The sequence below is a fragment of the Garra rufa genome, chromosome 1 (genome assembly GCF_049309525.1).
Source record: "Garra rufa chromosome 1, GarRuf1.0, whole genome shotgun sequence".
Classification (NCBI taxonomy): domain Eukaryota; kingdom Metazoa; phylum Chordata; class Actinopteri; order Cypriniformes; family Cyprinidae; genus Garra; species Garra rufa.
Window position 1 is genome coordinate 15480664 of NC_133361.1, and position 26261 is coordinate 15506924.

The window sequence follows — 26261 nt, forward strand, 5'->3', positions numbered from 1 at the left end:
TGAAAAGACTTGTAATGCAATTTTCTTATCACATTTATTTGAAGCTGGGTTATTAACTAAAACCCTAAATAAAAAAGTACAAAAACTTAGGCTACATTTCGGATCTTTCCAAAAAGATCCAGAGTACATACAATAAAAAAAATAAATGGTCCGTCGGATACAGCCTCGTCACTTCCGCCAATATGAATCAACGATTTTGATGATATCACCGTGCACTTCAGTTTCTCATCAAACGTTCTGTCCAATCAAATGCTCTCTAGAGTCCGTATTGTCCCGCCCCCTACACAAAGACGCAATACACGGAGCAGATCATATGCGCTCATAATGTGCGATCGGCATGTATTAAACTACACAGCCTCAGCATGATTATGATCACTATTTTGTTTTAGCAAGAGTTTCATATTGAATCTGTGGGATAATTTATTAGACTGTGGCTGTCATAAGCTACAAATGCGGCTTTACCGAGCTCACGGCTCTGGCCCAGCAGATATTAATGGAACTCTATTGGCTATTCAAAATAAGTGGGCGGGGCTGGGCGATATGTTTTTGTTTCAGTTAAAAGTAACGTTATGTCACCACATAGAATAACGCTGCGTGTTTCAAGGCACTTCAGTGGACCTTTAAATACACACGAAGCAACAGACAATTAATACATGAGAGAACATAACTATAACAAAAGGATGACAAATAAAGAAATAGAAAAAATAAAATCAAAATAAATAAATAAAATGAGCATAAAAATTCTGTCGTAAGTAAAGATTAAAGGGGAAAAAAGGGTGAGATAGCAAGATACTAGGGCTCAGTCTTCTCCAAATATTCTAAGATCTTCATAAGCTTAAAGGAGCTGGATACCATGTTTGTTTTTTATCAGTCTTAAAGTGCTGAGGTGGTTGTCCATCAAGTACCTTTTAAAAAACGAAAAAAAAAGGGTTTTCTACTTCTTCATTTACATGTGTGGTGGATAAAGAATTTAGCGAGGATCAGCAGGTTGTTAAGAATGAAGTCACTTTTGTCCTTAAGGGCGGACCCAAATATTATATTCTTTCTTGTTAGAGGATGGGCTAGAGAACGTTTTTCTGAGATCCAGTCTTGAAAGTCTTTCCAAAAAGATTTAGAGGACATACAATAAAAAAATAAATGGTCCGTCGTTTCAATATCATTCTCACAGAATGTACAGCTGTTATTGTCCAGGTTGAATCCAGTCTTAATACGTCTCTGGATGGAAAAATATTACTAAGGATTTTGAATTGTACTTCTTAAGCTTTGGGGCTTAAAGGATAGGTGAGGTAAGCTGTTCTCCACGTTTTAACCTCTGAATCAGAAAACAGTTGAATAATGGAATTTCTATTTGACTGGACAGGGAAAATTTCATTAGTTAGATGCAGACGCATCAGTTTATTAGGAATGCATCTATCCAGGAAGTCTGTTCCATATATGTCACCTTTATATAATAAATCACCTTTAAAGTTGTCCAAATTAGGTTCTTAACAATGCATATTACAAATCCAAAATTACATTTTGATAGGTTTACAGTAGGAATTTTACAAAAAATCTTCATGGAACATGATCTTTACTTAATTTCCTAATGATTTTTGGCATAAAAGAAAAATCAAAAATTTTGACCCATGCAATGTATTTTTGGCTATTGCTACAAATATACCCCAGCGACTTAAGACTGGTTTTGTGGTCCAGGGTCACATATTCGAAGTGCAGGTAGTTGAAGTTCAGAAATGTGTGTGTTTATATTTTGAACGAGAAGTTTGACTGAAGGAGGGATAGACTTTATTACATTGTTAAATTGAGTGCGTGTGCATTTCACATTGAACTTAATGCAAAAGCTTTCGTAGGACAGCCATCCTCCTTGATCATTTAATAAGTGTCTTATGGACCGAATGTCTTTTTCCATCCAGTGATCCAAATAAAAAGACTTATTTCTGTACAGTACATATCTGTTATTCCAGATAGGAGTTTGGTGAGGAGTGAAATTGTGCGTGTACATAAGTTTCCAGCATAACAGTACCTGTTGGTGAAACCAGGATAATTTAACAGGGAGTCTGTTAATACTAAAGTCACATCTAAGGACAAGTTCTATGTTTCCCATTTTCCTAAATAATCCCTTGGGAAGACAGTACCAAGTGCTATTTTGATTCATCATAAAGGATTTCTACCAATTTATTTTTAAAACTTCAATGGCTTGCAGACCCCCATCCTTAAAGTCCTTTACCATTTCTGATTTTTTTATGTAGTGGACTCGATTTTTCCAGATGAAGTTAAAGTTGATCTGATTTATGGCTTTAATATACTTGTTTGGTATGGCCATTGAATATGCAGGATATATGCACCGAGCTTGTGATTCCATTTTGGTTAGATAGGTTCTACCAAATAGTGTCAGGTCTCTTTGAAGCCATTTATTTAATTGAGATTTGCAGTTCTGAATTTTGTGTCCCATGTTTATAGTTTCTTTGAGTTTAACATCTTTAGTTATATGGATTCCAAGATACTTCACTGATGTTTTTATGGGAATATTGTAAGCTTCTGTGAGATTGGTGTCATGTATTGCCATCAATTCACATTTCTGGAGGTTTAATGTTAATCCTGATGCTTTGGAAAATGTATTAATTAATTTAAGAATACTGTTCTATTCTCGATTTGCTCGATGTGTCTGACTTATGCCAGGAAAACTGTTTCTCATTGAGGTGTTTTTCTCTCCACAGGTCAAAAAGTCCAAGGTTGTTACCGAAATCAGATAAAATATGATTTGGGCGGGGGTTCGCTGCTCTATTGGGGTATCTGTCTAGGCCCTCATCCATAACCATGTTCCAATCACCACCGATTAAAATGTGATCAGTAAAGTATCTTTGTTTAAGCTCTTTGACATTTTCCTCTATGGCAGTGAGGAGGTCTTTATTTTTTGACACATTACAGTATCCGTAAATGTTTCCTAAAATCATTACTGAGTCATCAACATGTAGCACAGCAAGAATCCAATGGCCATCATTACTGTGTTTTGTTGATACTATCTTCCCAGGAAAGTTATTCAACAAGATTGCCACACCTGCTGATTTGGATGTACCATGTGAATAAATTATCCTGTCTCCCCATTGGTTGGACCAAAATTTTTCATCACATTCATGTGAATGGGTTTCTTGGAGAAGAATACAGTGTGGGTTTTTGTTTCTGCTATATAGAAACATTGCTTTTCTTTTGACGCTGTCCTTTAGGCCCCTTACATTCAGCGACAGAAACTTAAGATTGGTTTTAAAAAACATAAAAAAGGAAAAAAAAAGGTAGGTAAACTTTAAACACCGTAACGTTAATTATAGGTTTTGCTAAACTGGAGTAAACATAAGGCAAGCCCCTTAAAATTGAATTTTGAAATTTCCCTTTAACATACAGTAGTAACATGGAGATAACCCTGCAACAACAGTTTTTGTTTAAATTTACTGTCTATTGTAATCATCTCTTACTCGAGTAAAACATCAAGAGTGTATTACAACTGTTGCAACTTGAAGTTATGAACGGGTATTTTAAAGAAAACACTTTTCATGAATTCTAACACAGAGGTATAATGCATAGCTATGAATATCAACGTCTCAGAAGGGAGATGAATTTTTCATCACACGACCATCAATCACTGCGATGTGGCCTCTATAAAAGGCCACCTTACCCTGGGATCTGGCGTGTTTAATTTTTGGCCACAGTTCCTCCCTTGCCTGTCGGTCTTCTTTGATGAAGTCTTGGACAATGCGAAGCCCTCGATCTTTGCAGACCGCCGACTCCTTCGTCACCTTCCAGACCATGTCCCGATGGTGTCTCCTGGTGAACTGCAGGATGACCTGGCAGCTTTTTCCTTCTTCCTTTCTTCCCACGCGGTGGATTGTGTCGACAACATCTATATATATAACATATATATATACATATTTTAATACATTTTATATATATATATATATATATATATATATATATATATTTATTTATTTATTTTTTCTTTACTCAAAAGAATCAAAAACATACTTTTAAAAACAAGAGTGGAATATCCCAGCTAACAATCTTTGGTTCCCAGAACATTCCCAAGAACGTTCCCTGTTAGTTAGCCAGAAAAGTTTTCTTAATGTAAATAAACCGTTCCCTTTAGGTAGGGGAATGTTCTGGGAACCTACTGGGAACGTTCCGGGAACCTTCCCAGAATGTTCCCCTAACCTAAAGGGAAAGTTCTTTTTAGGTTATAAAATTCGATATTGGGAACGTTTTCCCGAAACCTAAAAAAACCTGCAGGGAACATACTGGGAATGTTCTCTGTAGGTTAAATTTTTTTAAATCCAAAAATAACCTGCAGGGAACATTCTCTGTAGGTAAAAAAATAAAAATAAATCCAAAAAATAACCTGCAGGGTATGTTCTGGGAATGTTTTCTGTAGGTTATACAAATTAAACCTAAAAATAACCTGCAGGGAACATTCTGGGAACGTTCTCTTTAGGTAAAAAAATCTAAAAATAACCTGCAGGGAACGTTCTGGGAAGGTTCTTTTTAGGTTATAAAATAACCTGCAGGGAACGTTCTTTATAGATTATTAAAAAGAGAACCTACAGGGAATGTTCATAGAACGTTCTCATTTAGTTCCCCCAAAAAAACGTTCTGTTTTTGCTGGAATGTCAGTTTTAATATTTGATTAGTTGCAGGGTGTTATGTTATTCTGAAACATTCTTATTTTTTTTCAGATTTGCGTGAGAAAAAAAAAACAATTTTTTTGCAGTCTCAAGCACATAAAGGTGCTTTCATTCTCTCTCTCCAGACACATTCAGCTCAGTGCGTGTCTCTGAAGCAGATGTTATGTAACAACACTCGAGTGTGAGGATGATTGTTACGTAACATCACACTGAGAATAATAACAATGAACGACACAATGGAGAAAAACACACACACACACACACACACACACACACACACACACACACACACACACACACACACACACACACACACACACACACACACACACACACACACACACACACACACACACACACACACATCCAGAGTACACTGAGTAGACAAGCATGCATTAAAATCATGAGCAAATGTATTTGTAAAGTATCATTTATGTGTGTGTTTCTGCACAGATACTTATAAGGTCACTCTGCAGTTGTACTGCAGATGCTGTCATCAGCAGCAGCCAATCACAGCGCAGATCCATCACGACCTCAGCCAGGTCAAATCACCGATATCCGACTTTATTAATATGCATGATGCGGGATACAGTCATAACATACTGCGTTTTACACTTATAAAAACAACAGCACTCTTTAAAAAAACAGTCATTTTTTAAAAAACATCCATATATTGAAAGTTACATGTTTTATTAAAGACAAAAACGAGTCAAAATGCTACATTTGAGCCTCGTAGAGTCCAACGGAGAACTCAGTGTCTGGAGTTTATATGATGGATTATAACAGAAACCCAAGTCCAACGTCACAATTCAGGTTAAAACACAATACTGGCCTATAAAAACTTCATTCTTGTACATTTGAAACACAGTGATTGACAGGAGAGTTTGGTTTGGTTTGTAGAATGAAATCAAACAGGAGTAGAAAGAGTTTAAACAACAAAACTAGTTTTCCATATATGGAAGAGAAGGACACGCCCACTGCACAGTGTCACCATGACAACAGCATGCACTAACAACTCCTCAATATACAACAGATTTGCCTGCAACCCGTTTTACAGAAACACAATCCTGATGGGTTTTGATGTTACTTGTAAATAAAAAATAAAAATATGTATGTAAGTGTGTTGTTGTATATATCCTGAAATATATATATATATATATATATATATATATATATATATATATATGGGTCAAAGACGTTAAGATGTCCACATCAAAAGAAATGTACAAAAGTGATTTTATGTCCATAAATAAATAAATGTAAGTAAGGTGTCTATGTTAATTTTTCAAATATGTTTTTGGGAGTAAAATATCAAAATTTGGTTGAAATACTGTTACTTTGTCATTCAGTGTAACAATATTTATGTAAACATTCAAACAACATGCTTATTCTGACTTGTACATATTAAGATATATTCAAGAATAAGGTTTTTTAGGTGTTTTAAATGAGTAGAAAAAAAATCCTACTGACAAATGGGCAAAACCTAGGATAGTGGCAAATGAAAAAAAAAGTTGAATTACAATTATTTAGTATTAGGGATGAAAGTAATTGGTCTTTTAATGTGTCATAAATGTATTTTTGTTGTAAATATGCCTGACAAGATTGTTACACTGAATGACATTTTAGTGGGTGTCTTCCGTAAATTAGGGAAAAATGTATGATATTTATTTTTTTTGCTCAGAAAAACAAAAATGCAATTACATTAAACTTAAAATTATTATTATTTTTCAATTTAAAGCAGTATTACACTTACTTTTGCACTTTTTTGTCTTTGACCCATTTATGCATACATATATATATATATTTGTATGTGTATATATGCAGACATTTAAGTGGATCATTACTTCAAAATGTTATATATTTTGTATTTATATATGTTTTATTATTTTAAATTAGTGCTGGACAACAATTACTCGCATATAAAATAAACATTTTTGTGTGCATATTACAATATAGTATGTGTATTTATTATGAATATATAAATACACACATGCATGTAAATATTAAAGACAAATATTTTGTTTATATGTTATATATTTATAAGTAATATACATTACATGAATATAAATACATGTGTAAACTACATGTAAATATTTTCAAAATATATACTGTATGTATTTATATATACATAATAAATAAACACTGCACACACTATCTTTTATTTTAGATGCCAATAATCATGATTAAGCATTGACCAGCACAATTTTTTATAAATTTTTATTGACACACACACACACACACACACACACACACACACACACACATACACACACACTTAGTTTTTGCTTTTAAACATTGTATGTGTATGTATGCATGCTTGTGTGTATATATAAATATATATTTTATGTGAAAAGTGATGTAAATGTAAAAGATGATTTGTTAAAACATAAAAAAACAAATTAAAAAATGTAAAACGTTGATTTAAAAAAAATGTAAAAAAAGGTCATTGTAAGCACACTTTGTGGTGTTCATGAATTTTCTGAGCGTTAAAAACAAACCATGATGAGTGTAATCTATCAAAATCCAAAAACACTGGAAGCACATTATGACTTTTCCATTATTATTATTTTTTTTAAATACAACTTTTTGGAAAACCAGCGAAAAATAGCAATAAACGTGCGACTAATGATGCTAGTGCCGCTTACGCTAATGTCATCGACTGAAGCAAATCATGCTTACGCCACAATGGTTCAACCAATGCAACAACCTACCTAAAAATGCATTATTACTATTATTATTATTATTATTATAATTCATTAAAAAGCAATAATGAACACGTCAATTGGTAAGAATAAAAACAGAAGCATTTTACTTAGAAATTTGTTACATTTGTGTTTTCAACTGACGCTGAGCTGCCCGACTAAAAAAATTCATTTTAAATAAATAAAAAAAACACTCGTTAGAAACATCTAATCTGAGGTAAAGATGACTCGCACATTATTGCCCTGGATTAAACCCTGAAAACAAACCAGATCCAGTTGCTCACAGTAAAACCCCTGCGCAGACGCTCGCATTAAAATAATCGCTGGGTTAACTGCGAAGTTAAAAAATCTGCTCGATAGAAATGTTGCTTTTTACATGTTTAAGATCATTCTGGAAGAACGACGACACTAGTGGACGGACACAAGCGTATATTTACAGACTCTTCTTTCTTCGTCTTCGCAAACTGCGAGCGTCCGATACGCACTTGCTCTTCAAGTGCACTCGTTTTCATGGAATAAAGAAATTGCTTCAAATCGAGGGTTATGCGATTGTTTTCTGCGAAACGACTCTCGTAAACAAACATTAGACGATGTGTCGAGTGCAAAAAAAGGAAGAAACAGGTTAAAAACTAGCCGAAAATAGTCGTTTTCAACGACCAGACACAGATTGATTGCTAGCTTTTTGTCCGCCGTCTGCGGCTTTTCCAGTCAGTCTTAGTGCCGAATAAACCTCCTACAAACTCACTGCTCGGGTCACATGGGGGTCGTGGAGAGGGCAGAATGAGGTATGAGGAGGTCAAAGGTTATGCTGTGTTTTCATGTGTTTTGTGTCTTCTAGAACCTTACAACGTCCTCTTAGAAACGCGCCATTCTCGTCCACCTCCCGCGCGGTGCCGCTTTACCCACAATCCCCGGCTGCGTAACTGCGGTGTGAATTATAAGGGAGACTGATGCGTGTCGGGGTGAAGCGTGTCCCTCACAGTGAGCCGTATTTGGCCTCGTACAGCGAAACAATCTTCTTGCAGCGGCCGAAGTCTTTGCGCAGCTCGGCTACTTCCTGTCGCAGAGCGGCGTTTTCCCGCTCTAGGAAGGAGGCGCGGACGGCAATCTGGTTCTCTTTTAGACGCCGGGCGTCACGCGAGCGTTTCGCCGCCACGTTGTTCTTCTTCCTCCGCGACCAGTATTTGTCATCCTGCAGAAAAATGAAAATATCTTGTTGTAAATAGGGGTGTAACGATATGCCTAGGTCACGATACGGTACGTATCCCGATATTGGGTTCACGATACGATACGTATCACAATATTTTGAACAAAAATTAAAACATGAAACAGAAAATTAAACGACAGATTTATAAAAAAAATAAATTAACATTTCAATAGCTTTCTTAGTTTTACATACAAGGTCACATTTTAAGGTTTAATAAAAACCTTCCGTATTAAGATTAACAACTGAATAGTTCTGTCTGTCAATAATTTTATTTTTTTAATTTAACATGATAGTGATAAAATTGTCAAGATGTCAAATTCTTTAAACCTGCTTGCGATGCAAGATTCTATGTGTGTGCGAAACAGAGTCCAACCCGACGGGTGACCTGCTAAATTTGACGTAATGGGTGGAATAATATTTATCTGCAAGCTGCAGTGCGGGAGACATGCACGGGTATTTGCTCTTTGGACTCAGTCCGGTACACGCTGACCAGTGGTGTAGTGGTGCCTGGAGAAGTGGGTATACGCTTTATTTTATAAACACCCACGCCCCCCCCCCCCCCCTTAATGTAAACCACGTGGGCTCAGAGTACAATTTTTGTCCACATTACTTTCACACTGGTCTAGTAAAAATATGTGGCTTTGTTTCATATTTACAGTGTATACGTTTTTCATTATTTACCTAAAAAGAAAGGAAGTGAAATGTGACAACATGCCCCGTAGGTGGGGTACATTGTAACATTTGAGGGGCACATTGTAACACGACCATATGACAGCTTAAAATGTTATCTGATCGAATGAAAAAAATATACACAACAACCTCAAATATTTTGTCAATAAAATACATGTTAACTTTTTCAAATAAAGTAATGACGTTTAAAAAAGTCAAATTTTGCGTTTGACAATGAACACATTCGCAACCATGCTTTGAACGGCCTTGATCGCAACACACAGCTGTACAGTAGTTCAAAATAATGTGGACAAATTGATGAAACACATTTAGACATTCAGAAAAACACTCCCCTCCCTCCAGTCCACACACAACTCTCATAGAACACCACACACATTAAACCAGCCAAAATGCTTTACATTTCTTGAAATAATAACATCTGAACATTAAACATTGATTGTCAGCCTTTATTCACCTGTTTCTTGTGGTTTCTCATACAAATCCATAAAAGTAATTAGTGTAAATTACATCGCTAATGTCATAGAATAGCATAGATTAATAGCAGCGGGGCATATTGTCACACAGTCTATGGTTAAAACTAACCCCGCGTTAGTTTGTGCCCCGCGCTACACTACTGGGGTGCGGGAGATGGCGCTGGCGCAATCAAAAAGCAAGCCGACGCCACGGTCCTGACTGCAGCATCACTGTCTTTATTGGGTGTTCTTAGTGAATATTTGCATTTATTCACATATGACTGGATGTTGTGGACTCTCATGATTTTGGCTAATGCAGGACACTAATAGTGCACATTAGAGGAAATTTAGAAGTGGGTATACGCAAATCCGCCTGATAAAGAAGTGAGTATACGCCGTATACCTGCGTATACCCTCCACTACACCACTGACGCTGACGCTGCTCTCAAACGGTCCCGTGCTTGTGTTCACGCTCTGTCTGAAGACTGTTTAAAAGCCCTTTCACATGGGACGCGTCAAGCGGTGGAATCGCTGCGCGACTGCCGCTTTCTCTCGTAGTGAAAGCGTTTGGCGGTGGAGCTGGTGTTCGCGACGCGGTCTCGGGGTAAACGTATTGCAAACAACAAGGTCTCATTTTACTTTACAAAAACAAAATAAATAAAACGTAATGAAAACACTATATGTGTTCGTTGCCATTTATCATTTTATGGGACAATGACTAGCGTAGTTTTCATATCAGACACAGTTTACTATGACATTTTACACACAATTGTATTTTTACCTGGGCAGGCTATATACTACACGCTTTTTCTGGATTTTTTTTCTTTCTAGCCTTTCTCCGCATTTTATGGATCATACAGCTCCATTAAAGCCTATTTTAAATGATCTTGATCATGTTTTCAACACTCCGTCATGCGCTTAGTTGTTAATAATAATCTGTGCGGTAACTGGTTAAACCGTGGCTGCTGCTTATAAAAACGATTGAATTTTTTTTTATCTTCGGAGGTTCCTGTCGCGAAGAGCCATAAAAGCTTTAAGAAATGTTTGTTCTAATGTGTGACTCGAAAAGCGGGTGAGTCTGAAGCACGGAACTTTTAATTTCCCACTCTGTGACTGTAATCTTTTGTCTGTATTTATTTTTTTACGGATGTACTGTCGCGTAACTCTAAAACCAAAATGCTGCCAGACTTCGGACGTGAAGACGGGGTATCTTTAATTTTAGTTTCAGCCGAATTCATGTTGCTCTACTAATATTCAGTTCAAAAGATTTCTGCATCTGCAATGAAAGCACAAGCAGCGCTGTTGCAGAGTACGAGACGTCGGCAGCTCAACAAAATAGGATTAGACTGTCTTCATATCGTAAATGTATCGTCATCACTCTACTAGGGATGCACGATAAATCGAATGCGATTATGAAGAGCGTTTAGTCAATGAAGCCGGTACTTTGATTAGTAGTAAATCTCCATCACGTGCGGTTCGCTGGAGTGGCAATTAATACACAGAGATGTAAATCACTGACAAGCTACGCCAAATCGATTTTGAGCGCGATTTGGCGTAGCTTGTCAGTGATTTACGCCTCTGAACACTCCAGCTGAACGCACGCGATGGAGATTTACTACTAATCAAAGTACCGGCTTCATTGACTAAACGCGCCTCATAATCGTATTCGATTTATCGTGCAGCCCCACACTCTACGATACATATCGTAACATTTTTGTATTGTGAAATATCGTACTACGAAATATCGTTACATCCCTAGTTACAAAATCACTACTAACTCCTAAACCATCAGTCGTAGGCTCAAGCGTTTTATGTCGTTGGAACGCAGGACAAAAAGCATGCCTCAGATTCGAAAGGGAGCTTGTCGAATTTTTCAAGAGTTTTGGATTTTTTTTTCCAACTACTTTTGCATACTTGTCCTAGGTTATCGGCCTGATTAGAACCAAACCAGTGCAGAAAGGTTCTCTGGAGAGTGAATGTCAATCATTATCAAAAAAAAAGTTGAACCGTCGCAAAGGGACGCCAAAGCGTTCGAAAGGGGCAGGACTCTTTTAGTAAAATGCCTAAAATTGAACAGAATAAGATACCTTCACCAAACTCAAAACATTTATGTAAGAGCTCAATCTGAGGTCACAGGACAAAAATTGTGCAGCTTGGCCACTCGGTGTCGCTATAAGTGAAAAAAAAAAACATAAAAATGGCTATACCTACGCAACCATTTGTCCCATCAACATGAAAAGCGCATCAACATGAAAATTTGTCTATTTAAAAAAAAAACATGTCCGCCATTGATTTGAGCATGGGGCCCCAATGGTCTGTGAAAAATCTGGAATAAATTGGCCAACTGGGGGGCAATACTGCATATTTCAAGGGCATGAACAATTGCACGTTTTTTTGCACGCACATGAGATATTTAGGCTATATGATAGAACTCCTCATTCAGGACAAGTTTGCCTCTATAACCACTTCTGATAAATCAATCGTTCGTTAAATGATTGAGATGAGGTAAGAAAAAAAAAAACTACTTTTGCAAACTAGTCCTAGGTTTTGCTCAATTTTGAAAAAAAAACAAAAAAAAACACTGCAGTACAATCCTCTGGACTCTCAGTCAATAAGTCAATAATTACCAAAAAAAAAAAAAAAAAAGTTGAAATTTACACTTTGGAAAGCTATAATGGGGTCATTTAGAAAAGGGAAACCCTTTTAAAGCCTAAAAGAAAACTCAAAACTTCACAAAACCTGGTGAGCACATGAGACCAGCATGCAAAGTTTCAAGCAGATCAGACCACAGCTGGTGTTACAACAGTCATAACCGTTAAATATATATAATAAATGACCTGGAGATGCCAAAAATGCTTTTTAAATCATTATTTAGCAAGGCTTGTAACAACCTAAATTTTTTTATTTTCTTAAATGCCTTAAACCCTGGTAATCACTGCTTGCAGCTATATTTATTATTTTTAATGTCTATAAAGTTATTAATTATTTATACATTAATTGTTAATTTTAATGATTAAATCTTAAACCATCAGTCACAGGCTCAGGCTTCTTATGATGTTGGAACGCCAGACAAAATGCATGCCTCAGATTCGAATGGGAGCTTGGCGAATTTTTCCGGCATTTTGAATTTTTTTGAAAAACCTACTTTTGTAAAATAGTCCTAGGATTTTCGCATGATTGGAACCAAACCAGTGCAGAAAGATTCTCTGGGGAGTGAATATCTAGCTTGGCCACTTGGTGGCGCTATAGGAGGCAAAAAAAAAAAACAGAACCCATTAACATAAAAATCGCTGAGCACGGTCTTGGTCCAAAGTGCCACAAGGGTCTAAGGACATTCGTGTATCTCAAAAAAACCTGTCTGCCACTGATTTGAACATGGGGCCTGTTTGACTCACGGCCCCAATGGTCTGTGAAAAATAAAATTGGCCACTGGGGGGCGATACAGCATATTTCAAAGGTGTGAACGATTGTACATTGCTCAATTTGGGGAAAAAAACACTGCAGTACAATCCTCTGGACTCTCTACGTTAATAATTACCAAAAATGTTTGACATTTACACTTTAGGAAGCTATAATGGGGTCGTTTAAAAAAAGGGGCCTTTCCAAATGTACCCAAAATCCTATAAAGCCTAAAGGAAAACTTCACAAAACCTGCTGAGCACATGAGACAGGTGATTTTAAACAGGCATTCAAAGTTTCAAATTTCTATAATAAATGACCTGGACATGCAAAAATGCTTTTCAAATCATTATTTAGCAAGGAGTAACCAATGTCTTTTTTATATTTGCTTAAATGCCTTAAACCCCGGTAATCACTGCTTGCAGCTGTATTTATTATTATTATATATTTATATATTAGTGCATCTATGTAGTTTTTATTAGTTATTTATAAATTAATTATCAATTTGAATGATTGAATGAATTTGACTGATTGAATATTTTCTGTAAGTTTTCAGTCGGTTCAGTCTCACCTTCGCATCTTCAGGAACAAACACTTTCTTGGCTTTCTTGATCATGGGCTGTGGTTTGAGCTCGTCCTCGGAGAAGCGATGTTTCCGTGGATTGAAGAGCTCTCCTCCAGGAACGCTGGACAGGACCAGATCTGTGGGGTCCGGCTGGAACGCCACGTTCACCTCGATCTCCTCTGGGTCAACCGGTGTGGGCGTCACACGGTCGGGGATGACTTGGGATTCTGGCAGGTATAATACAGGTATAATTCTGACAGCTGTTATAATACAATCATCTGATTAAACCCATGACCAGAGAAAATAACTCTGACCTGACAGCATATGATCATCAGATTTACTCTAAAGCTTCTACAGCACAACATTTCAGGGTCAGTGAACCAGATAAACATTCAATCGACAGCATAATGGGAGTTTGGCGAATTTTTCCAAGTATTTTGGTTTTTGTTGAAAAAACTACTTTTGCGAACTAGTCCTAGGTTTTCGCCCGATCGGAACCAAACCAGTGCAGAAAGATTCTCTGGAGAGTGAATATCAAACATTATAAAAAAAAAAAAAGAGTTTAATTTTCGATTTGCCATCACAAAGGGATGCCAAAACATTCAAAAGGGGCAAGGCCACTTTTAGTTAAATGCCTATAGAATTATATTTTTTATCTTCTTTACTTTTTTTAATTACACGTTTTTATCTGACAATTTTTTTTTTCTCTCACAATTCTTTTTTTTTTTTTTTAATAATTAAATACATAAATACTGTACTGACAAATATTTTTCATATTTAACACACAATTCTGATTTTTTTCCCAGTTTATATCTTGCGATTCTGTTTTTTTCCTTGATATCGCACAATTCAGATTTTTTTTACAGTTTATATCTTGCAATTATGTTTTTTCCCTTGATATCACACAATTCTGATTTTTTTTCCAGTATGTATCTTGCAATTTCTCGTTTTTGAGTTTTTTTCCCCTTGATATCACACAATTCTGACTGTTTTTCCAGTTTATATCTTGCAATTCTGTTCTTTTTTTTTCTTTTTCTTGATGTTGCACATTTCAGATTTTTTTTCCCCTACAAAATCTGAGTTTATATCTTACAATTCATTTTATTGGAATTATTTCGAGTTTATATTGTGCAATTTTGAGGGTTTTTTTTTCTCTATACTCTAAGTTAGCATCTTAAAATGATAATAAAATAATAATAATAAAAAGCTTTCCTAAGTCCATACACATTTAAAGCTGGTTCAAACCTGCAACATATGTGACCCTGGACCACAAAACCAGTCTTAAGTCGCTGGGGTATATTTGTAGCAATAGCCAAAAAATACATTGTATGGGTCAAAATTATTGATTTTTCTTTTATGTCAAAAATCACTAGGATATTAAGTAAGGATCATGTTCCATGAAGATTTTTTGTAAAATTCCTACTGTAAACCTATCAAAATGTAATTTTTGATTAGTAATATGCATTGTTAAGAACTTAATTTGGAGAACTTTAAAGGTGATTTTCTCAGTATTTTGATTTTTTTGCACCCTCAGATTCCTGATTTTCAAATAGATGTATCTCGGCCAAATATTGTCCTATCCTAACAAACCATATATCAATAGAAAGCTTATTTATTGAGCTTTCATATGATGTATATACCTCAGTTTTGTAAAATTTTACCTTATGACTGGTTTTGTGGTCCAGGGTCACATATATCAAATTAGATCTACAACAGATAATAGAAAATCTGCTATTGAAACAGAAAAGAAAGAAAGAAAGAGAAAGAAAAAGCTACTTTGAAACCCTACTTAGTCAAGTTTCTCTAAACTCATCCAACTGCAGTCAAGCTACACTTCTGGAACACTACTTTACTGAAGCTGTCTACGGGGCCAGTATCTTTCTGTCATAAATAATATAATGCTTGTTTGTCTTCTCACCTGCTGTCGTCTCAACGCTCACAGCGAGCGGGTCATCCTCAGGCTCTTCGCCGTCCTTGTTTTCCTCCTCAGGCATCTGCGGGACAGCGGTCGGCTCGTCGGAGGAATCCTCTGTGTCTCCGCCTTGCTGCTCCACCTCCGGACACTTGCTCAGCTCCTCCTCCTCCAGCGTGATGGGAATCTCGTTCTCCAGCAGGAACTCGTCCAGGTCCATGTACTCCAGGTGGAAGGTCTCACCGTCGTACGGGATGGTTTTGTCCCAGATGGTGGGGGTGAGGGAGGCGGAGACGCCCGAACCACCGCTGCCACCGGATGTCCCATCGCCGGTCGAGCCCTGTTTCTCCTTCTCGATATCTGTCAGATAATAGTAAGTAGTAGAAAATTCAATGCCACCTTTAGTGAGCTTACTCATTTTCAACCAGTTACAAGAAAACAAAACCAAACAAACTAAAACCGAAATATAATCATAATCAAAATCAAAACGATCACGGAGACGTCTATTTTACGTCTGCAAACCGTATTTTTTTTTTTTTAAGTGTCGCCTATAGGACATTTCCCATCAGATGTCAAATAGATGTCTATTGGACGTCTTTAAGATGTTTATGAATAACAATGAGTACGTTTACATGGACAACAATATTCCGATTTTAACGCGATTAAGACAATACTCTGATTAAGAAGCAACCATGTAAACTGACATTTTTGATTAATTTAATCCGACTAAAGTCATAATCGAAGTAAACACAAATCGAATTAAGACAGGTGGAGTATTCCTATTTTAGTCGCATTATGGAAGACATGTACACACCTTAATCACACTATTCCCATAGTGTAGGACTTTTCGCCACATTTTGCGACAGGATACACACTAATGCTGCGTTCCAGGCAGGTTTTTCAGCTCGTAAATCACGTCTTCAAACCACAACTCAGGACTTTGTAGCGTTCTAGGCAAGTCACGCCAAGCATTTATTATTTTTATATTATTAATAATTTGATTGCAACGTTATATTGTCCTAAACTCTATTTTTTGACCGTGTGCCACTTGCATAAGAGGCTTTATTGTTGTTTCGTGGGCTATGTCACGTCAGAACTCTGAACTGGGAGTACGTCGATCTAGTACGAGATCACGGGTGGGAATTCACGGGTTTGACTGCCGTTCCAGTGCACTTTCACGGGTAGAAGTTTTGGAAAAACTGGGGTAAAGGGTTGCCTGGAACGCGACATATAGTTGCACGTGCATATGCTTTGGTTTCATTTTTATTTATTTATTTTTTGCTACAACATGGGATTAATCAATGCTCATTGCTGATAAATATTTTGTCTGTTATCATAATTTATAGTTTTATGGAAACGCATTTAACATTCAACCCGTTCTTTTTCATTAGTATTATTTGTGATTTTAATTTTGTGAACGGGATTTCCGCTATAGACCCTTTGCAAACACGTGACCACGACCACGTGACGACGCCATGCTGGACGGCAAAATAACTGGACGCGCAGGCTGAGCACTAGTAGACGTGCGGGAAATTTGAATAGTTTTAAAAAGAATAAAATAGATAACGTTAACGTTACCACTAAACTTCATGACTTCTTCTATCGAAGAAGTTGTAGTGCCGTTATCGGTCAAGGTAGGGCATCTGGTAGGGGCTCTCAAAGAGCGATATTTGGAGAAGTTGGAGATAGCAGGTTTGGATACAGACCCTTACCTTCTTCCTCCCTCAGTTTTCACGGACCTCATTAAATTGCCGAGTCTTCCTGACTTCGGCCCACACGATTTGTACCACTATGTGGTAAACGGGGTATCCCCATACACTGGTGCTGATCTCAAAGCTTTTAAAAGTCTGGATGCTTACCAGTTCTTTGTAGCTGGTTGGGTTACAGGAACGCGATGCTACGCTAACGCCGGTGGAGGTACCTCATAATGGCAAAGGTAAGACATCGATCTATGGTTTATTTTGTAGAATGCGGTCAGTTATTTCTTGATAAATATTTATATAACACGTAGCCTATGATTTTAGAGGACATGGTCGGCCGTGGCTTTCAAATGGATGCCTGGACGCATCCCAGCTCGGGGAAGTGCGTTCATTAATTATCGATCACACGTTAATCCATGCAGACAGTAAATCACGGTGTGTCTGTGATCCGTAGTAACCACATATAATTGTAACATCTAGACATCTTATCTGTGATTATATTCGCAGTAGCCTATGTTAAGATTCCACCAGTTAATCACAGCAAAGTATTCACAATGTGCATTTATTGTCACTGCAGCATTAAACAATAACATCACAATAACATTCATTTAAAATAATGTATCTATGCCACTTTCTGTATTTGTAGGTGCATCATAGCCAGTAAATCACGGAGTGTCTGTGATCAGTAGCCACACATAATTGTTACATCTAGCCATCATCTTATCTGTGATTATATTCACTGTAGCCTATGTTAAGATTTGACTATCATAGTGATTAAGATGTATTCACAAGGGGCATTTATGGTGTCACTGCAGCAGTAAATATTAACATCACAATAACATTCATGTAAGAATAATGTATTTATGCCACTTTCTGTAATTGTAGGTGCATCACAGTCAGTCACTGTCTGAAACCCTTCAGAGAAGAGTGGTATTGCCACACTACTGTAAACAGTTTCAACCAAAGGTGGTGTCTCTGGGTCTTCCACAGCCCCTGACTGAGTTATACAGCGCTCAGAACCGGAAGCTGTCTGCCTCGGACCTTGAGAAAAAATGTGATGCGGTATTCAATGATATGGAAGTCACACCAGAGCAGGTATAGTCATTCCTCTTAATCTCATATGACTAAAATGTGCTTTAAGGTGTCATGTCATTAATTTCATCTTCTATAATTTACAATGTTGTAGGCAGTTGAGGAAGAGACACGACAACAGGGAAAGTCAAGGCTATGGTTTGACATGAGGGCTGGTAGGGTGACAGCATCTAGGTTCAAGTCAGCTGCAAGGACAGACCCTACAAATCCTTCCAAATCCCTAATTAGGCAGATCTGTTACCCTGACCTATGCAGATTTTCAACAGTTGCAACCAGGCATGTGTGACATAATGAGACAAACATAAAGTTACTGTTTTTAATTTCACCATAGTGTAAGTGTGTAAAGAAATTAGATGTTCTTTGAACTTATGTTTCAACTATGGAAATGTATGCAATATATGTTGTGTTCTAATGTAGAGGGCCCCTGCTTAAAAAAAAACATCAAAGAAACAAACACAAGACAAAGAAATGCATTTATCATTGGAATATTTATTATAGTCAGTATAACAAATTATCAACATTAAATTACAAACATGATGACAGATTACATCCCTCAATCTCTTTGAGTGCCCTTATCTATTTTTAATCCCAGGTGTATGGTGTAGGTCCTTTGCTTATTTGTTCCTTTTAAATGGTTCCTGTTATATTTAATTTACACCCTTTATAAACTACTCTGTGATATCTGTGATAGAATATGATACAAGAGAATATTATGTGCTATTAAGATTAGGCCAATTTTGGGTACTGACATCTATAGTTCTTAGGGAAATCAGAGAAAATCCAATGAAAAGGGCACTCAAAGAGCTACGATGACTTAAAGGAATAGTTCACTTTAAAATAAAAAAAATTTGTCATCATATACTCACTGTCATGTTGTTTCAAACCTGTATGAATTTCTTTCTTCTGCTGAACAGAAAGGAAGATATTTAGAATGTCAGTAACTAGACAGTTTCTGGGTCCCATTGACTTCTTTAGTATATTTTTTTCCTACTACGGAAGTCAATGGGACCCAGAAAATGTCTGGTTACTGACATTCTTCTAAATATCTTACTTTCTGTTCAGCAGAAGAAAGAAATTCATACAGGTTTGAAACAATATGAGGGTGAGTATGTGAAAATTATCATTTTAAAGTGAACTATTCCTTTAATAACATTATTTTTCTCATTTTCAGATGGGGATGTGAACATGAACAAAAAGCCAGAGAGACATATGAGGCTTACGCTGCACAACATCATCAGGACCTAAGTGTTCGTGATGCCGGTCTCCACATTGATACCTCCTGCCCTACCTTGGAGCATCTCCAGATGCCTTGCTGTCCTGCTCCTGCTGTGGCGATGGCATTTTGGAAATCAAGTGCCCACACTGTGCCAAAGACACCGGAGTCCTCAGTGCCACTGAAAAGAAAAATTTCTGCATTGAGAACACAGATGGTACACATGCACTTAACAGAGATCATCAATACCACTACCAGGTGCAAGCCCAGTTGTTTGTGACGAAGTGGAAGTTTTGTGACTTCATGGTGTGGTCTACATCCATTTTTTTTATACAGAGAAGTTTGCCTGATGCTGACTTTTTTACAGAAGCAGTGCAGAATGTTGAGGCCTTCTATAGGTCAGCCATTTTATCTGAGTTACTGGCCAAGACATTTACATGCCCAGATAGACTGCTGTCAGACAAAACACAGTCCACAGACTCATGAAGTGAATTACTAGAATTGTTTGGTCTTTGTAAATTATAGTGTGGTCTAGACCTACTCCATTTGTAATGTTTTTATTTTCATTTCTTATGATTTGATACTATAAATAAAGCATGAGGTCTGCTCTGTGTTATTTTTTCAACTTGAGGGTGAGTATATGATGATGACAGAATTTTCATTTCAAAGTGAACTATGCCTTTAGATAGCCTCACATGTGTCAATGTTTACATTGCCTCTAACGTGAATATAAAGGAGCATCAGAGAGAAGCATAGACATTTAAGTGGCACCAAAATCTGCTATTCCTGACATTAAGCTAACGTTAGCTACCTTTGTGAATGGGTAAGACTACACAGCCCTATCACGCTAGCTGCTGGTACTTGCAATTACATAGCTAATTTAGGTTACTCATGTTATAAATGACAATTTGACGGTGTGGCATTACACAAATTAAGTAAACGTAACTGGGAAATACATGAACCTAACCTTACCTTATAAAAAATGCTCGCTGCAAATCCTGGAGTACTTGGAGGGCTGCCAGTCCTTTCGGCTGATAGCAGCAACCCATCGCTGCCTTCTCTCCCCAACAAATGGTATTCGATAAAAAGATATATTGGCTTTACCCTGTCTATTAGCACAGCCGACGGCACAACACTAAATAACCATTTTACTACTAGTACGAACTCAAACACGTACTCATTTGGTTTGCCGTCCGTCTACAGAATAGCACTTCCGCCGTCCGTCATGGCGTTCAGAATTCGCGCGAGTAGAGCGTGACGTCACGTGCAAAGGGTCTATAGGAATGTTGGATGCTTTTCACTTTTACTTTCGAATTCATGATCTTGGTTTTGCTTACATATATAGGCTACCTATCAATTTTAAGATTAAAACAAATTCTTAAAAGATGGATTTGTTATTTTTAATTAAACAGCATAACAACAATAAAATAAAACTAGCTTATATAGCATTTATTAACAAAAACCAATAAGACGAGGCATGGACTCAATCATATGCTGTGTTATATGCCGACTAAACAATTTATTACAGGGCGCGCAAACACTGAGCAATCAAATTAATTAATAAAAAAATAATAAAAGAAAGCCTCCAAAGCGTAATGTGAGGTAAACGGCAAAGATAACAGGGTTTTCAAAATGAAAAAAAAAAAAAAAAAAAAAAAAAAGTAAAACTAAACTGTCTTTCGGTGCTTGCGTTTGTTTTTTTTCCCCTAAAAACTGACTGGCTCTGAAACGCTCGCTGTATGGATCAGACGCTTTGGAGCAGAACAGCATGCACTCGCACAAATGAGACCACGGCAAATTTTAACTCGCACATTCTAAAAAAATTGTTGCATATGTCCAGAGCCACTTCAAGCTTTTCTAAAATTAAAACTGAAACATCCAAAAGTCTATAAAGGAAGATGAACTGATAGCGTCGCGTGTGGACGTAATGATGCGTGTCATTAATCGCTCTATGTACTATAACATGTAAAACGGGAACATGAAAGGAATATACTAAAAGCAACTCATGTAAACACCTTAATCATATTATTGTCTTATTCAGAATAAGGTCATTAATTAGATTACTGGTGTCCATGTAAACGTAGTCACTGTATGTAAAACTGTCATCTTACAGACGTCTGTCAAATGTTTGTACACAGCAGATGCTTTCCAGATCAAGCGATCTTTAACAGACATCTTGCAGACGATATCTAGGTACAGTTTCTGTAAGGTAGCAAGTAAAATATATTTATAAAGCACATTAAAATAAAACACAGCAAAGCTGTTTAAAGTGCTGACCCAGATAGCACACATACGTCTGTAAGATGTCTGTTAAAGATCTCTTGATCTGGAAAGCATCTGGTGTGTACAAACGCCTGGCACACGTCTGTAAGATGTCAGTTTTACATCCATTCTAAATAATGAACATCTCAAAGACATCTAATGACAGTCTATTTGACATCTGATAGGAAACATCCAATAAACGTATTGCAGATGAGCAAACTACGTCTTTCAGACATCAAATAGACGTCACAGAGATGTACGTGTGCTATCAGAAGAACAAAGTAAAACTTCCCAAATGAAACATAATTTCTTTATTTATCTTCTTGATTTTAATGTGAACTTTGAGCTGAAAATGTTCTTGTGACATTAAGACTTTGAGACATCCAACTTGACTTTTTTCAACTATAATTTTCTGAAGTATAAAAGGGTTACATGGCACTAGTTTGTTAGCTGTAACTAACCATGTTACTTATCAGTTTAAATGTCAGAAAACACTTTAGACACCCTTATAAGATAACAAAGTGTTTAACAGATTGATAGATGCCCTAATGTGAGTCATACTAAGCAAGATGATAAGGATAAAGTTCAGTCATTACCACAGTAAAACCACAAAATATTATATTGAGAAAATAAAAATACCAGCATAAAAGAATGCAACTGTCAAATCTACAGATCATGAAGGAGTTTCAGACTACAGAAGAGGAGAAAACATAACATCACTGGACCATATTATAACCATGGCAGTGGAAACTCTAACGGTGAAGTTAAAATGATTGATTTTTCTTTTATGCCAAAAGTCTATAGGATATTAAGTAAAGATCATGTCCCATGAAGATATTTAGTGAATTTCCCACTGTAAATATATCAGAACTTAATTTTTGATAAGTAATATGCATTGAACTTCATTTGAATAACTTTAAAGGCAATTTTCTCAATATTTAGATTTTTAGCACCCTAAAAACCATACGTCAATGGAAAGCTTATTTACTCAGCATTCAGCATGCATATCAATTAAAAAAATTACCCTTATGACTGGTTTTGTGGTTCAGGGTCACATATTTAATCGATGGCATGAACCATAATGGTGCTACAATTATTGTACGTGTTTTTTATGATAAACAAAGGTTCTTCAATGAATACCATGGCATCAGCACACAGTACATGCCCAACAAGTATCCACAATAGCAGCAACTATAGTTCTGCATCTTCTGATACATAATTTCACCATTGTTTTTAGCATGTTAGCCATTCAACATGTGATAACACTAACAATTTATTAAATGAGACGTTGTTATCCGAAGTGATTTACAAATAAGCGTTTTCTGAACGTGTACAATGATATTTTTGAAAAAAACTTGCAAAAACCACCATTTAAAAACACAATATGTTAAAATTTCCGTCTGAAATTGTGGATAAAGCAGCACTTTTCTAAGGGAACTTTCTGTTCTTTTGAGCGACCAATGAACGCGTAGCTGTAGAGGTGAAGCCAAGTGCACGACTACAAACACGCGTTAAAGGAAACGATTTGTATGTGCGATTTGCATTTTGGCAGATTTACGGTTCTCACCGTCGTCTTGATCCTCCAGTATGTTTGGAGGAGGAATATTCATAATCTTCCTCAAAACAAAAGACGATTTCTGCGGACCGATGGCCACCGTCACTGACGCCTGTCCGGGCATCATTAGCGCGATATTATCCGAGGAAATATATATAGTTACAAATGTTGCTTGTATCCGTTAATCCTCCTGTTCCGTTGGAGAAAACAGCCAAAACAACACCGAAGCGACCCACTCGTGAGTACTGGGGTAAGCGCTCACATATTCATGATGAACGCGGAACTCGAAGCGCTGATTGGTTATCTCGCCAACGGCTCATGAATATTTAAACAGCCAGGATGTGTAGAACAGTTCTTAAAGAGCCCGAGGAGGATTCTCGCTCTCTGATTGGTCAACTGTTAATCCTCTTAATGCAGGCTACAACAATGAGCGGAATGAGGCGAACGAGTCTCTTTGTTCCGAAAACACACGAAGAATGTCCTTATAATGACTAGGGACAAGGGAAACATGCGAAATACACGCAACATTTGGCTTAACTGTAAATGCATCAGAAAATGGCAAATCATATTAAATTGCTTTCTTTATTTACATACATTAACGGTGACAATTCGATATCCATATAGCACTTTTAAGTCAACTTCTTGGCACTTCAATATATTTTGCCTAAAGACAAGAAGTGTGCATATGCAGTACTGCAATTGTATTTTTCCACCCTGGCAGTGAGCTCATGCTTTCACACGTGCTGCCAGCACGCGCGTACTCTGGGTGGGCGGGGCTCTCGCACGTGCGGAGGACAGCTGCACAAGTGCGTGCGCGGGAGCGCGCCCTCGCCTGGCAAGACATTGTACATATTTATCATCACTGCAAAGGATTTTTACTGTGGCATTTGGTCTCAGGATGCTCCCTATATGGACTAGATGCTTAAAATAAAACAAATAATGACTTTTTATTCCAAACCCCCTTCTTAGTCAAATGGAAACTTTTGTGATACCCTTTTATCATTTTGGAGCTACCCAGTTCGCATGATCTATAAGATAGGTCTTGTGTATGTGTGTGTTTTGCAGAAGCAATATAGTCATACCGGTTCAGAAAGAATTGATGAAATGATGCAAATAATGACAGAATTTTCATTTTTTAAGTAAACAAATTAAAAAAGAGTCACGCTTACTAAATCTACTGTGGTGTATTGGTATTTATGGCATGTTCACAGAATTTTTATGATGCGTAATATTTTTTGGAACTTGCTATATTTTTTCAGTAATCTTTTATAAATAAAAAGTTCAAAAGAACTGCATCTATTTCAATTAGAAATGTTCACAAACCACATTTACAGCCCTTCAGTGCAGTGTGTGGAACCAAACTGATCCACTAATCCACAGTTTAAGACAGGGCTCTGAACCGGTTTAAGGAACGAAAACGAAAAACGAAAACAAATGACATTAAACAGGAACAGGAACAAAAACGAAAACAAAATCAATTTTAATCGTTCTGAACAGAAACAGAAACAGAAATTCCAAATTAACCGGTTAATAACGGTATTTTTATCGTTCTCTTTATTATATCAATTTGGCAGACCAAAAACATGAATTCAAATTGTGTGCGCAAATGCGATGGTGACGCATACATACACCGTGAAATGCCCGCGAAGCAGACGTCATAAGCAGAGCCCTTATGATGCGACGAGCTTAAGGTTACCAAGCACCTGTTTCATGTGCAAAGGTATGTTTAGGTTTAAGTTATTGTAGCCTAATTAAAACTTGTAGTTAAAATTGTCTATTGTTTTAAATTCTCTTTTGTTTGAGTGAAAATAGCCTATAATAGGCTATGTATATTAGGTAAGGAATAATTAAATCAACAGGTTTTTATCGCAGATTAAGCCATGTGGTCAGAATGTGAAGCGGATGGTCTTGAAGGGGCTTATTTCGCTATAGTATTATCAAACAAGAAAATTGTTTTAAAAAAATGATTTGCTCATTTGTAACGCGTTTCCAGGCACGGCCGTAGCCAGCTGAGGTCACCGAGGTCCGGCCATTGGTCATTTTTGTATATTCAAAAATAAAATGCCAAGCTCTCTGAATGATTATTAAGCCGTTTAAACCACCTCATATCACACGAGTGTTTGCAATTCATGTTGATGCGAGAAGCTAGCGCAGTGAACGGGGCTTGAGAGCGCGTTTAGTGAGAGCGCGTGTGCAGCCTCCGTTTGTTGCCAGATCCACGTATTATACGTGTATTTTTCCAAAATAATGTGACACTTTGGGACGTTTATAAAGTGGGAAGTTGAACGTTAGTGTTACTGATATATTAATCTTGTTTAAAAAACACAAGCTTTGAACTTATTTCGGATATCTTTTTCTCTCTTTTTGTAATTGCTTGTTTTTCGTAGCAATATCTGGCAACATTGTACTTTCATAAAAAAAATCTTCTGACGCTAGGCTATATCAGACAAAGACTATAGAATACCATCTTACCATTTTACCATTCTTAAAAGGACTTTGGCTATATGTAGTGCATTTGAGGGTGTTAATATAGCACAATTTTTTTAACACCTTCGGACCGCGCTAATTTTCAAACCCTGGTTGTGAACTCGTTTACTTTCGGTTTTAAAGACAAGAAGTTCAAATGACACGAACACGGAATTTGGTTTAATCATTTGTAAACATAATGCCAAACATGTTATTAAAAGGCACACACTATCTATCTATCTATCTATCTATCTATCTATCTATCTATCTATCTATCTATCTATCTATCTATCGTGCTGTGTAATAAAATAACGTTATTAACCGGTATTTTTTCTAGAAAACCGTTCTCGGAACGTATTGTTTAATGAGGAACGCAAGA

General features: G+C 36.8%; 1 protein-coding gene across 2 annotated transcripts; it reads right to left on the reverse strand.

Annotated features, from left to right (window-relative positions):
• Positions 1–17: 17 nt before the first annotated feature.
• Positions 18–23676, reverse strand: tefb (TEF transcription factor, PAR bZIP family member b). Of its 2 annotated transcripts, none has more exons than XM_073836468.1 (4): positions 23429–23676; positions 15601–15954; positions 13689–13909; positions 18–3892 (listed from the first exon to the last, which is right to left on the reverse strand). In XM_073836468.1, the coding sequence occupies exons 1-4, from the start codon at positions 23541–23543 to the stop codon at positions 3785–3787; spliced, it is 798 nt and encodes a 265-aa protein (XP_073692569.1). In that variant the 5' UTR covers positions 23544–23676; the 3' UTR covers positions 18–3784. The 2 variants fall into 2 exon arrangements, with proteins under 2 accessions (XP_073692569.1, XP_073692560.1); XM_073836459.1 differs by lacking the exon at positions 18–3892 and adding an exon at positions 5211–8561 and having other exon boundaries at positions 23429–23672.
• Between the last annotated feature and the right edge of the window lie 2585 nt (positions 23677–26261).

Bases quoted from the DNA above. Each gene is read 5' to 3' on its own strand.
- tefb (XM_073836459.1), bottom strand. From the start codon at position 23,543: ATGATGCCCGGACAGGCGTCAGTGACGGTGGCCATCGGTCCGCAGAAA. The intron at 13,910-15,600 runs GTGAGAAGACAA...TATACCTGCCAG, and splicing joins GAGCGTTGAGACGACAGCAG to AATCCCAAGTCATCCCCGAC. The intron at 8,562-13,688 runs GTGAGACTGAAC...ATTTTTCTGCAG, and splicing joins TTGTTCCTGAAGATGCGAAG to GATGACAAATACTGGTCGCG.